Here is a 12142-nt window from a genome sequence, read left to right on the forward strand (position 1 = left end):
TTCACTCGTTTGACATTTTTCTCTCCATTTTTAATAAAACATTTTTTTCGTCCAGTCTACCTGTTGTTTTTTTCTACCCGATCCTTTTTTCCTTCTATGTCCTATATATGTTATTGTCACAGGCATCACCAGTTGATTTTTTTGACCACTGATCTGGAATCGAATGTCGGTAACGAGATGGCCCGCTGTGCCATGTCTCTGTTTTTATTTAGGGGTCCCACTTCCTACAGGCATCGCAATCTGGAGGGAGAACAAGTCGGGCAGCAGACTTCAGCACTACATCAGAGCACTTGGAGGCGAAGGTGGGCAGAAGGGAGATTTTGGAAAGGCTCTTTAGGTCTGACGCTCACCTGGAGAACTTTAGAACTCTCAGTTGAAGTAGGGGATGGCCGAGTACAACTAGCATCAAAATGTTTACCATGGATCTATTTTTCTTTTTTTACCGAGGACCCATTTGTTCTTCCCCCAGTGGCCTTCAACACAAAAGAGTACTTTATAAATGTGGTATTCCTATCCCTCTGTGTTTATTCCTCATATCTTAATTCAGTTTCCCTTTATTCTGTCAATGGCTGTTAAGAGTGATTTCATATGAAGACATAAATAAATAACCCCCAAAAAACTGTAAATCCCTTGTACTACCTTCATCAGGTAGATACACAGAGACATCAAATTATCAGCAAACTGATTTAACAGTAAATCTGCAGAGATGTCTGGTTTAGCAGTTATTACAGTCTTGAAGTTTATTTAGCTTGTTACGAATTATAACACTTTCATCACAACACATGTTTTTGACTCTTGCTCTATAAAAGCTGGGTAACAAATGCAGCTTTGACATTATTCTGCTTCCCTCTACATATAAATCCAACCTGTCAAGCATCATCAGCCGGCTTTGAAGTACCCGACTAAACTCGGCGCAGACACATACCCGATGTTGACACAGATGTTCAAGATGTCCTCTTTCCCTATGAAATAATGGATTCTTGTTCCCGTTTGAGCCACTAACATGTGCAGCATGGTGGATGAGTTTTTCTGTGGATTGCTCTCAGCGTTTTCCTCCACCTCTCCATCTCACTGATAACCGGCTTCGTACGCGTTTTGTTCCCCTCAGCGGATCCAGTGGTCCTGTGAGAGCGGGTTGTTCAGCTCCTCATCGTTGTTAACCAGCTGATCACATCTTTAGTTTGATGCTGCTGTGAATCATAAACTCAAACAAGTGCCTTGTACCTGCTGCAGTAAAATAATAATAATAATAATAATAATAATAATAAAGATTAATTCATTTAACACTATAAATCTTTAACCAAGTGAGAAAGAAAAACAAAACAAAAATCTTAATGTTTTTCTGAATTCTTTCCATTGCAGGAATATATTTTCCGACTTGAACCTGGTAAAGTGGATTCTGGTAAAGGAAAATGTCCGTATGACCCCAAACTGAACAGCGTCTCAGCTTTGATCAGTAAGTATCTACTTATTATGTTGTATTTCTCTTTATACAAAATGTACAAGCAGCTTTAAAGAGCCCTCTATGGAAAACTAGAGGTTCTGCATGTCTTGATCTCCCTCAGATTTGCTGAAATGCTTTGCTGTTTATAAAGTGTTTCTTATTTTCTGTTCATAAAAAGGAGTTTAAAACAAAAACCTTAACCCAGTCTTTAAACTTAAGTAAAGAAACAATAAACAAACATCTATCCTGATAATTATGAATATCAACTAACATGAAAATGTTTTAAGCTTGATATCATTTTGGCCATATCTTCTACCCCCATGACTTAAAAGGATAATTTTTCACTGCATTAACTGTTGGACTTTGTATTATTGAATTAGATTTCTTTTATTTAGGTTTCATGGTGTTTACTTAAAGAAAAGCCATTTTTGGCTGTAGCACCTGTCCAAAGTAATACAATGCTCATATTGTGTGCTAGATTCACAGATTAAGGCAACAAAGTGTTTTTCACAACTGACAAACAACCCATTATTGTCTTATTGAATTGATCCATTCATGCTAAGTCTTTTTGAGAGTGAAAACAATACAAAACTAAGGCCCTTTTTGAATGAGCCAATGTCTTCAGGTTGCTTGTTTCTGTCCTTAACATAAGCTACAAGCAGGACATGTTGTTCTCATCAGTCCAGCTCTGGTACAGGTAGTTTTATTTGGTCAGCCTCTGTGGGTGGTCTCCTGCTGTCAGCAGCGTACAGGTGGTCAAGCATGGCTGTTGATAAGTGACCTCCTGCCCTGCATGTGTGTGTGTGTGTAGGGGAGGGGGGGCACAGAGAGCGCCTCTCTCACCTCAGCTCATTTCTAGCTGAACCGAGCAAAACTTTAACACTAAAAAAAAAGAAAAACACATCAGCTGCAGGTTTTCTTACACAACTGGCAGGGGAGTCGCGTACCGCACTGACACAACACAGGAAACTGGAATTTCCCTGGTTTAGGCATTAGAGGGATTTTTAACACCACTGTTTCACCAACTATATTTTACTTACCTTACAAAAATGTCACTCCATGTTTCAGCATATTTTACATGCATGGAAAATAAGGGTCTGGACATTTCTGCACATGCAGATTTGGAATCCAATATCAGGATTTCCTTGACCCCAGTGAATGAAACAAGAATCCGACTTGAAACTGTGGGAATACAGCCGTCTTTTCAAGTTACACTGATTGGCTTAATACGCTTAAGTATGATTACAGTATAATCATAAGGTCACACTTTTTAACCCCGAATGTGACATTTCTGACTCCACTGAACAGACTTGGATGAGATGTTGAGGTATGATGTGTTTTCTGGCACCGTCCTCTCGTCATGTAGAGTTGATCTCTATCTCTGAACGGCCAATGTCCTCGCCATCAGTCTGATTTTGACATGAGGGATGATGCAACGTTTTAATCAAGTTTCCCTCACACTCGGTTGACAGCATGTTCTCCACACTGACCTGGAAAATTATTTTCATCCGTCATGACGTCAACTCAGAAACACCATTCCGCCTTCTTTTCCCCGTGACTGACAGATGGAGAGCTGTACGCGGGAGTCTACATCGATTTCATGGGAACAGACTCTGCCATCTTCCGTACGCTGGGGAAGCAGACAGCCATGAGGACTGATCAGTACAACTCCAGATGGTTGAACGGTAATGTCTCCACTCGCGGCTCGTGCTGCACCCAGCTTTATTTCCTTCCACTCATCCCCGTCCAGTTCATTTTTAATTTATTCCTCAGCTCTGTAAGAACACCGCTTTAATGTCTCAGGCAACAGCCGAGTGCAGCCTCCACATTACCCAACAATCCTCCCTTCCTAGTCTCCTAGAGTCTTCTAGGAATGCAAGTGTTGATCTTTCCAGCCTGCTCCACATGACCCACTGCTCATTTGACTTGAATCATAAAATGCACTTTGCTAATTGTGGACTGCACGTCTGCAGAGCCCGAAAACAAGGTCAGTAGTGTAGTCACAGGGTGAAATGACTGAATGTCAATAATGACTGCGAGTAGCCTCCGCTGTCTAATGAACCGTGATTTTTAAAGCACTTTAAATGCTCGTCGGGTGCTGTTGCTTGATGTTTCCAAATCATCCACGGCCTCCCAGACTTTCCTCTGACCCTGTTGCCCTGACAACAGTCCCCTGGTAGTGGTACAACAGAATTGGGACACCTGAGTCCTGCTAATCAGCCATGTGGAATCTCTTTATCTACCCCCTCCCCCAATACATGCGCCCCCCCCTCCGGTTTTGGTTTGTCCCCATTTGGGACCTTGATTGGTCACGGTGGGGAGGGGCGCTCTGTGTGGCGTGTCCAGTGATGACCCAGTAAGTCAGCCAGTGGGAGTGCACTGAGCGTTGTCACTAGGAAGAAATCCAGCTCCAGACAGTTGCTATCAAAAAGCCTCTGCTTCATTCAGCTTATTTCTCAAAATTCAAATGATGTTCGTGGCTGAATCTTCTACAATTAGACTGAAAAAAAACCCACGAACTGATTTCAGATGTGCGCTGAGGACACAAACATCTGAGTCAGCTGCTCAAGATATCTTCTTAAACTTTTCCTTCAAGCCTCCTAGTAATATGTCCGAATGCAGCAGGAAAAAATCAGGAATATTCACAGCGAGCAAAGGATAAGAAACAGAAAAGCCCCAAAAGAGGCACCATACATGGTGGCATAGGTGGAATAGGGCAAAGAAGAGTCCAAGTAGAGAGACAAAGGGATTTGAGAGCTTTTGGCAATTATGATAGTAATAATAATAAATGCTTTCTTTAATGATTTCTGCTGTAAATACTTCTTCCTGACACCTGTTCTTGAGCACCATCAGATCTGTATTTTCTATAAATGATAGTTAATGTAATGTGAAGGTAAAGTGAGCTGCAGGCCCCTTTCAGACTTGATGAACTGTGGATTCGAACGCTCCTCTGCGCTCACATTTGGACGCAGAGGAACATGTGCTGTACAGCTACTAAAGCTCTCTCCATCCATCTTTTTTTTCCTGCAGATCCCACATTCATCCACGCACACCTCATCCCAGACAGCGCAGAGAAGAATGATGACAAGCTCTACTTTTTCTTCCGCGAGAAAGCCTCTGAGATGGGCCAGAGTCCCATGACCCAGTCCAGGATAGGGCGGATCTGCCTGGTGAGTTATCACGCTCCCGGTCGGCAAACCTCATGTTGCTCATCACCAGTGAAAGGTTTATATGTCTCCAGAATGGTTAGTTACAGTATGTGTCCTGTTTCCTTGTCTCTTAGAGGAGCAGGCAGAAAGCCCCCCCATTATCACCAGTAACGGCTAGAAACTGCTGAACAGAAAAAAAAATCACACACTACCAAATCCCCAGTTAGGAAACTAGATCTTCGCTCTTTGCCTCAACAGTTCGCTTTGGGAAGGATTTTGTTATTTCTGTTCCTCTGGATGAAATGTTTGAGTGGTGGAGTTTACTTTAGCCCACATCTGTGTGCATGCATAGACATACATACAAAGCTGAGCTGTGTTTACTCAGTGATGGAGCTGATGTGGCCCGAGGCGCTGTTTTTCACCAGAGACGCACAGGAAAAAAAACACTGTCAAAAACGTTCAAGTCATCTCAACATGGCTCCAGAAAAACTCAGGATGCTCCTTTGTTTGTTGGATGCATCCTTAAAGTATGTAATTTACAAGGTGGATACTAAACCAGAATAAGAGTCTTTAGCCCTGTGTGCAGCTCAGTGAAGCTTTATTTAGGTACAGCACCGCCTTAGATCAGCTTGATTACAATGTGGACCTATAGCAGGTATAATGTTGTGTTAAAACATCTTAGTTTAGTCTGTGTTAGCATTTATTCTTCTGCAGTAAATGCAACATGCTGCTGCGGCTAATTTCAATGTCATGAATTAGCTTGTTTTTGGTCATAAACCAAATTATTGGGCAGTTTGAACCTGACAATGAAACTTGACAGAACCAAATCTTTTCATTAGTCAATCACTTGACGTACGGATCACCTGAGGGTTCACTGCGATTTAGATATTTGTTTTTAGAACTACCTTTGCCGTCGCCTGTAATGTATCTTTATCTTGCAGTTTTTTCCTGTTGCCATCATACAACATGGTCATTTCATTATATGTGCACAAGTCTGGAGTCATCTGTATCCGTGCAGTTTTCCTCTGGACAGTAACTGGTTCAGAATGAATCAGACAGAACCACACTGCATCCTTTACTAATTATGCAACCATGTCTATTGCTGTAGTACTGGATCTTTATACCTCAAAGGGGTAAATACTTCATGGTGGCACTCAAGGAAAAGTCAGGGATCGCCAAATGCATTAAAAAAACATCACCATGAAGATATGTACAAACATTTGTGCTATTGTTCATTGACGTATGTATCTGAACAAGTGAAAATGTTCACCTGCTGGTGAATAATCACCTTTATAATGTATCAGCATGTATCCTAACTCGAGTAGCCGCTCCCTCAACAATGTATGTCCCTTCTTAGAACCACAAGTGTGAACATACTGGTGGAGAGAGACAAAAAGTCAGCAAATTATCTAAATCAGTTTGACTTCATTCTCTGGGGACCATGAATGGCTTTTTATTTCAATCCATGTTATAAATGTCGAAACAATATGGACCAATTCCAATAAACAGATCAACTGATATTTCCATCCCCGAAAGCCTACATTAAATAAAGACAGTCTCGATTTCTTCGCCCCGTGCAGCTCTTCTGGACTCCGAAGTCCATCGAGTTCCAACTCATGAATCATTTTCCCAGGGCTCGAGTGTCTACCTCCGTAGTAGACGTTGGCTGACCTCCCGAGCAGATGGGCCAAGCTGAATCACAGGGCTGATCTTTATTCAAACAGGCCCAACAACAACACTTAGTTTGGACGGTTGTTTCAAACAGCTGCTAGTCAGACGCTGGACGGCCTGTCGGTGTTGAGGCGGATGAATGACTACTGTGTGTCTCTGCTGCACAGAATGACGACGGTGGACACTGCTGCCTGGTCAACAAGTGGAGCACGTTCCTGAAGGCTCGACTCATCTGCTCGGTGCCTGGACCGGACGGCCAAGAGACGCACTTTGATGAACTGAGTGAGTGGACTTTATTATTCCTCTTTTAATCTCTATAAACACATTCTGCATGTGAAGATGAAGAATCTGTCGGCGAAGGAAGACATTTTAGGGCCTGAAACCAACTGATTTCCATTTGTTTGGCCAATCACGTTGGAGCAGGCTTCAGTTGCTGAAGGTAAACTGTCCAGATGAAGAGAAAAAGCTACTACCTGTTTTTTATTTATCTTTATTCATATGCAAATAGCGTTGTAAGAGATTAGCCAAAATGTCATATTGACCTAAAAAATCTGCAAAAAGTATCAATGTTTTGTTTGGACAAACGTTTGACTCGTGTGATGAAAGAAGCTAAAAGGCAAAACAGATGATGGAGTCTTGGCCCAGATATCTGTTATAATGACCTTTGCCCCCAGAGGCTAATTTGTTTTCAGGCAACAGCTGATTGGCTCAGAGATTGTGGCATTTTCACACTCTCCCTCCATATCTGACCCTTTTGTCTGTTAACGCTCTAATCAACATTTACCAACTGAAACATGACACATTTTAAAAACTTTCCCACAAAAGTCAAATAACAATCGCTTAATGTGACGTTTTGCAGAAACATTTCTACAAGTCTTTGAACCTTTAACACATCTGCATGGAGTTAGAAACACGCTCGTAATGAGCTCGTCTCTGATTTGACGGGAAAGAAAAAACTTGGCAGAAGGAAAGTGAGAATTCTTACATGGCCGTGTAACGAGAGCAGTGCAAAGCGAGTCTCTCCAGATGGACTTCATGTTGACAGACTCCGTATCCACAACTTTCTCATTTGTAGAGTTCTCTTCACTGAGCAGCTTACTGTGCCGTACGCCTCTGCTCATGTGCAAAGGTACTGGTAAGAATCCGAGAGAAGCTGCAGCTTTAGATTAAGGTATCACTGACACATGCATGTTAATCTTGACATGTATATTCCTTTGAGCATTAACATGGCTCTCGTACTGTAGGTGCCACCCTGAAGAGTTTCTATCCTTCGTGATGATCGCTCTGCTTCCTTCAGCATTTTTGTACACGTTTTATTGCGTTTCTTTTTTTCCCATCAAACGAACGTCTTCTTGTAATTCTATCTTATTGAGGACACAAGTTGGCATAAAACATTTCCTAGCCTGTGAGGGGCTAGGAAATGTGTTATGCCTAACCTTAACCTCAACTGAATGTCTAATAGTTACCTAAACCCAAATTTAACTTAAACCACATTCTAACATTAACTCTAAAAGAAAATCTTAACCCTCATAAAATGTGGTCTGGCCAAAATGTCCTTATTTTACAAGTACACACACAGGACATACACACACACACACAAGCAATGAGCAGCTGGGATCAGTCCGACCCCTGTTGATCATCCCGGCTCGTCCATCACTCACAGGACTGACAGGATTAAAGCCGGGATTTGCAGTAATCTTGAAATTATAGTGACTGTTGGTATGAGCAGCAGATTTTTCACGACTTCTCAAAAGTGTGTTCTCATTTATTCACACACATTTTCACTATGGAGGAATCTGCATTCTCACATTATGCAAGTTAATATTTACTTTGAGTCGTCTGACTTTCCCTGAATCCTGCTGACGAGATAAACTCGAGTTAATCTCAAATTAATGAGTTTTAAGCCTTCTGGGAAGCAGCTGTTTGAAGAAATGACACGAAGGACTCACAAAATAAAGACGAGTATGGAGAGTAGTGGGAAGTGGTTGAAATGTTTGCATGATAATACAATAGTTATAAAAGTGCCCAACAGCACCAGTTAACCAGAAAATAAGGACTTTGAACTACAGAGTCATTACAAATTGTTTTGAGACTAATTATTATGTTAAAATGTACAAAGACAGATAAATGCAGATTGATTGCACTCCCTCATATCTATTCTCCCTTCTGCACAACTCAATCAGTCAAACATTATTTTTATGGCACTTTTAATTTAAGTTAGTGCAGTTCAAAGTGCTGATATAGTACTGATGGATTTAAGAGCTGTAACAATAAAAAAATGTTTGCTTGATAAAGGTCTAGCACCAAAATGTCCCAGCAGCAGCAAATCACTGATTGCAAGTTGGACAATGTCCTGGATCCCTCGTCTCTCTCCTACGCACCTGTTCTGCCAAATGGAGATGAGAAGCATTCCTTAGTTCTCGAGTAATAATGAAAAAATGAAAAATAAAAGTTAATAACATCAGATAAAACGCAGACTAATACAATTACCGTACATATAAACCAAACATGGATGCAATAAATTAATGCTTGTTAACCCTATTAAAAAGCCAGGCTACAGAGAGGTTTCCATCCTTTGCGTTTAAGGCTTTCCACGCTTCCGGCTGCTCTCAGGTTCAGTGTCCCAGCAGAAGAGCAGCTTCATATGTTTCCTATTATTGTCCAGTTCAAACAGTTTTCATTCAAATTTGGTCCATTTGCTGTAATCTTGTGAATCCAACAGAGATATGAGCTGACTGCATGAAAACATCCTTTATTCATAATGACAAGGTTTTGCTAGTTGCAGACTTTGCATTAACAGCGTGTCAGTCGGTCCTCTGCTGTCAGTGCTGCTGTACTCTCAGTCCATGCACAGCGGCTCAGCTGTTGCCTCAGTGCAGATGAGCACTCGTGGTGAGGTCACTGCGAGTCTGCTGACGTCCCACAGCTCTGTGGTCGGCCTCCCCCCCCGACCACAGAGCGTCTGGTAGAAATGTGTTCTGTCTCCTGCTGGTCCTGGTGGAGCCCAGCAGAGGCATCAGAGTGGCTGCGCGAGGACTCATGGGAGAGAGAGGGAAGTACATTCAGATGGTGGAGCCGAGGCGAACAGAGGAAAAAGCATTCAGTGTCTCAGCCGGGGAGAGGAGGAGTACCTAGACAGAGTGAAAACGACACATATAGACGCAGGAGGGATGAAAATGTCTGCCAGACAAAAGCAGAGAATAAATGCGTGGGCGGTAAAGTTTATTGCCTGTTCTGAAATTTAATTATGGAGTGAAACTTTTGATTTCATTGAGTTATTTTTTGCAGTCCCTGTCGTCCACAAATCCCTAAACCTTTTCATTCTTAGTGAGGAAGTCGAAGAAGCTGCTTTTCTGTTGGTTTTCTCTGTAATCACTCTGAGTGGACATTTCCAACAACATATTTTGGGCGCACGTCTCACAGAGTGGGTATCAAGGAGATAATCATATACAATCTGTTTGAATTTGACAGTCCTGGCTCCATCCTGGGACCATTCATTCCCCCTTCCTCCTTAGTTTCCTCACAGCACCTTATTTATCCCCGGTCTTTGTGCTCCCGGCAGCCGGAGACGTTTCTCTGCTGATGTGATGCTGCGGGAGCTTCACAGACTCTGATCCGTCTGATCTGACACATTTAAGAAACAAAAGTTGCTGTGACGCAACTTGATCTCGACTGATTTATGTCTTTTCTCCTTCGCTGCTCTCCCTCTGGAGCCGGGAGGTCTTGTCAAACTGGCGTCAGAGGGGTTATGAATTTCTACCCTTGTTTGCCAAAAGTTGATTTTTGCCTCAGTGTGCTGCCATTACCTGTCGTTTTTATACCTCGACATGTGAGGGGGTTGTTGTTTTAACAACTGATCAAAAGCAGGTTTGTGGATTTTGCAGCTTTGGGGAGTCAGAAGTGACGTCTTTAAACAAGCCACGTGAATTGAAGCTTCCTCCTGTTTATTTTGCGCGAGCTACAGACAACGCCAAGGGCACGAGGATCGGCGTTTCACAGAACTGGAGCTTAGCGGTTTGTTCTTTGACGAGCCGCCTCTCGGGTTCATTCAGGTGATACGTGAGAGATAAATACAGTACGTGAGTGGTGGCTCTGCGTCCTTGCTGCGGTGTGTCACATTAATAGCTCGACAGATAACCATGAAAAGGGTCTCGGGTTCTAAAGGAGAGGATCCGATTCCATGCCTGCTCATTGTAATTGGTATTTTTCCAAAGAATTTCTGCTGTCGGTAATTATTGTAACTAACTGTTCAAGGCCATCTGAAACAAGTGATCCGTGCTCTTTTCTCTGAAGTTTTCCATTAATGCAAAGCAATGAATGGTCCTGTGTGTCCAAGTGTGGATGAAGTGTTATTCTACTCAAACCTGTCTCATTTAAATTAATTTCACTTTTCTTCCGTACTGTTTTTCCTCGCACTTTTCTCTCATTAAGTCATCAGAAGATATGCAGGGTTAACAACAGCTCTGCCCTGTACAGTCATTGGATGCATATGGCTCCTATTAAAGCCGTGTTGGACCAGAGATCTCCATTTCATGTCTATTCCCCGCTGAGACAGGTTAGTTTCAGCCCGTCTCAGGACGAGCCTGAACTCCGGATCTCGCTGAGGCTCTGTGGTAACCACAGCTCTGGAGCAGCTCTCCCCCCACGTAGGAAGCAAAAAGTCTCCATATGTTAAAGTGAAAATGACTTCAGGTCGGAACCAGGTGTGAACTAATAAATTCCCATGATGGTCAAATACCAGACGCAGACATGAATATTTACTTTTCTTTGTCTGCACATTCATCGTGGGACTGGTATTGTGCTTCTGTGAAGAGAAAGCATTTTTTAGTATATTCAACATATTCACTCAAGTATTGCACTCATGGACAAATTTTGAGGTACTTGTACATTTTTCCATTTTTCTAGTGCTAGTGCACTGTCCATTCTAAACCTGCCTGTTATAGAATGGCCTGTTTGTTTGGCCTGGTTGCATCTCCTGTTTCTGAAACTGTAAAAGTGACCTGCAGTAATCGAGCCGTGGCAAATGAAATCCTGCTGCAGGACTCGTTCCACAGAACCGTGAAGCTGCTGCACACAGGGCTGTTCACCTGTTTGTTCAAAGCTCAGCAGAGCTCGACTCGGTGCGGAGGAACTGGAGAATCAGTTGCTGTTGTCGGGAACTTGCTGTTGTCGTGATTGACAGTTGTGTTGATGAGTTCCAGCCGCTGGTCGTTGCAGTATCGGGGTTTTAGATAGTAATGCTTGTCAAAGTACAACCTGTAAAAGCTGTTTTTCTTCGGACCCCTTACTAAAAAAGCAGAGTTGAGGTCGAACCGGTCTGTTATTTCACACAAAAAAATGTAGTGAAAATATGAGCAGCAGAGCTTTTCTGTTTTCACATCACACCCATCATCTCACGACCTGTCAGATTTATCATGTGCCCCTTTGGAGGGGAATAAATGACCCTGCATAGGAACCACTAGACCAAACTACTTAACTGTATACAAAGAAGATACAAAATACTTGTGTATATGATATATAAAGTGTCATATATATATAACCACAATGTCGTTATAAATCACATTGGACATTTTCTGCACAAGAACTTTTATTTGGATATTTGAGTAACACTTTGAAGCCAGACTTTCTATTGTAATAGTGTATTTTTAAATTCTCTTATTGTTACTTTTATTCCAAAAAGGATCTAAATACTTCCTCCTTGACTGTTTTTTTGTGATTTATTACTAACGACTGCAAATGTGTTTCTCATCAGGGGATGTGTATATCCAGCCAACTCAAGACACCAAGAATCCTGTCATCTACGGAGTCTTCTCAGTGTCGGGGTGAGTGACTGACAGCTTTTTTTAAACTCTCAAATAACTTTCATGCAGTTCGGAGG

At 42.2% G+C, this 12142-nt stretch overlaps 1 protein-coding gene across 1 annotated transcript in view; it reads left to right on the top strand.

Annotated features, from left to right (window-relative positions):
- sema3fa (sema domain, immunoglobulin domain (Ig), short basic domain, secreted, (semaphorin) 3Fa) overlaps positions 1-12142 on the top strand; it is a 49134-nt gene that overhangs the window by 33691 nt on the left and 3301 nt on the right. The window contains exons 6-11 of the mRNA XM_061069197.1: positions 213-302; positions 1363-1456; positions 3010-3129; positions 4475-4614; positions 6432-6546; positions 12017-12086. Of these exons, the coding sequence (XP_060925180.1) occupies positions 213-302; positions 1363-1456; positions 3010-3129; positions 4475-4614; positions 6432-6546; positions 12017-12086 (629 nt within the window). The remainder of the gene's footprint in view (positions 1-212; positions 303-1362; positions 1457-3009; positions 3130-4474; positions 4615-6431; positions 6547-12016; positions 12087-12142) is intronic.

Source organism: Limanda limanda, chromosome 4 (genome assembly GCF_963576545.1).
Source record: "Limanda limanda chromosome 4, fLimLim1.1, whole genome shotgun sequence".
Lineage (NCBI taxonomy): Eukaryota > Metazoa > Chordata > Actinopteri > Pleuronectiformes > Pleuronectidae > Limanda > Limanda limanda.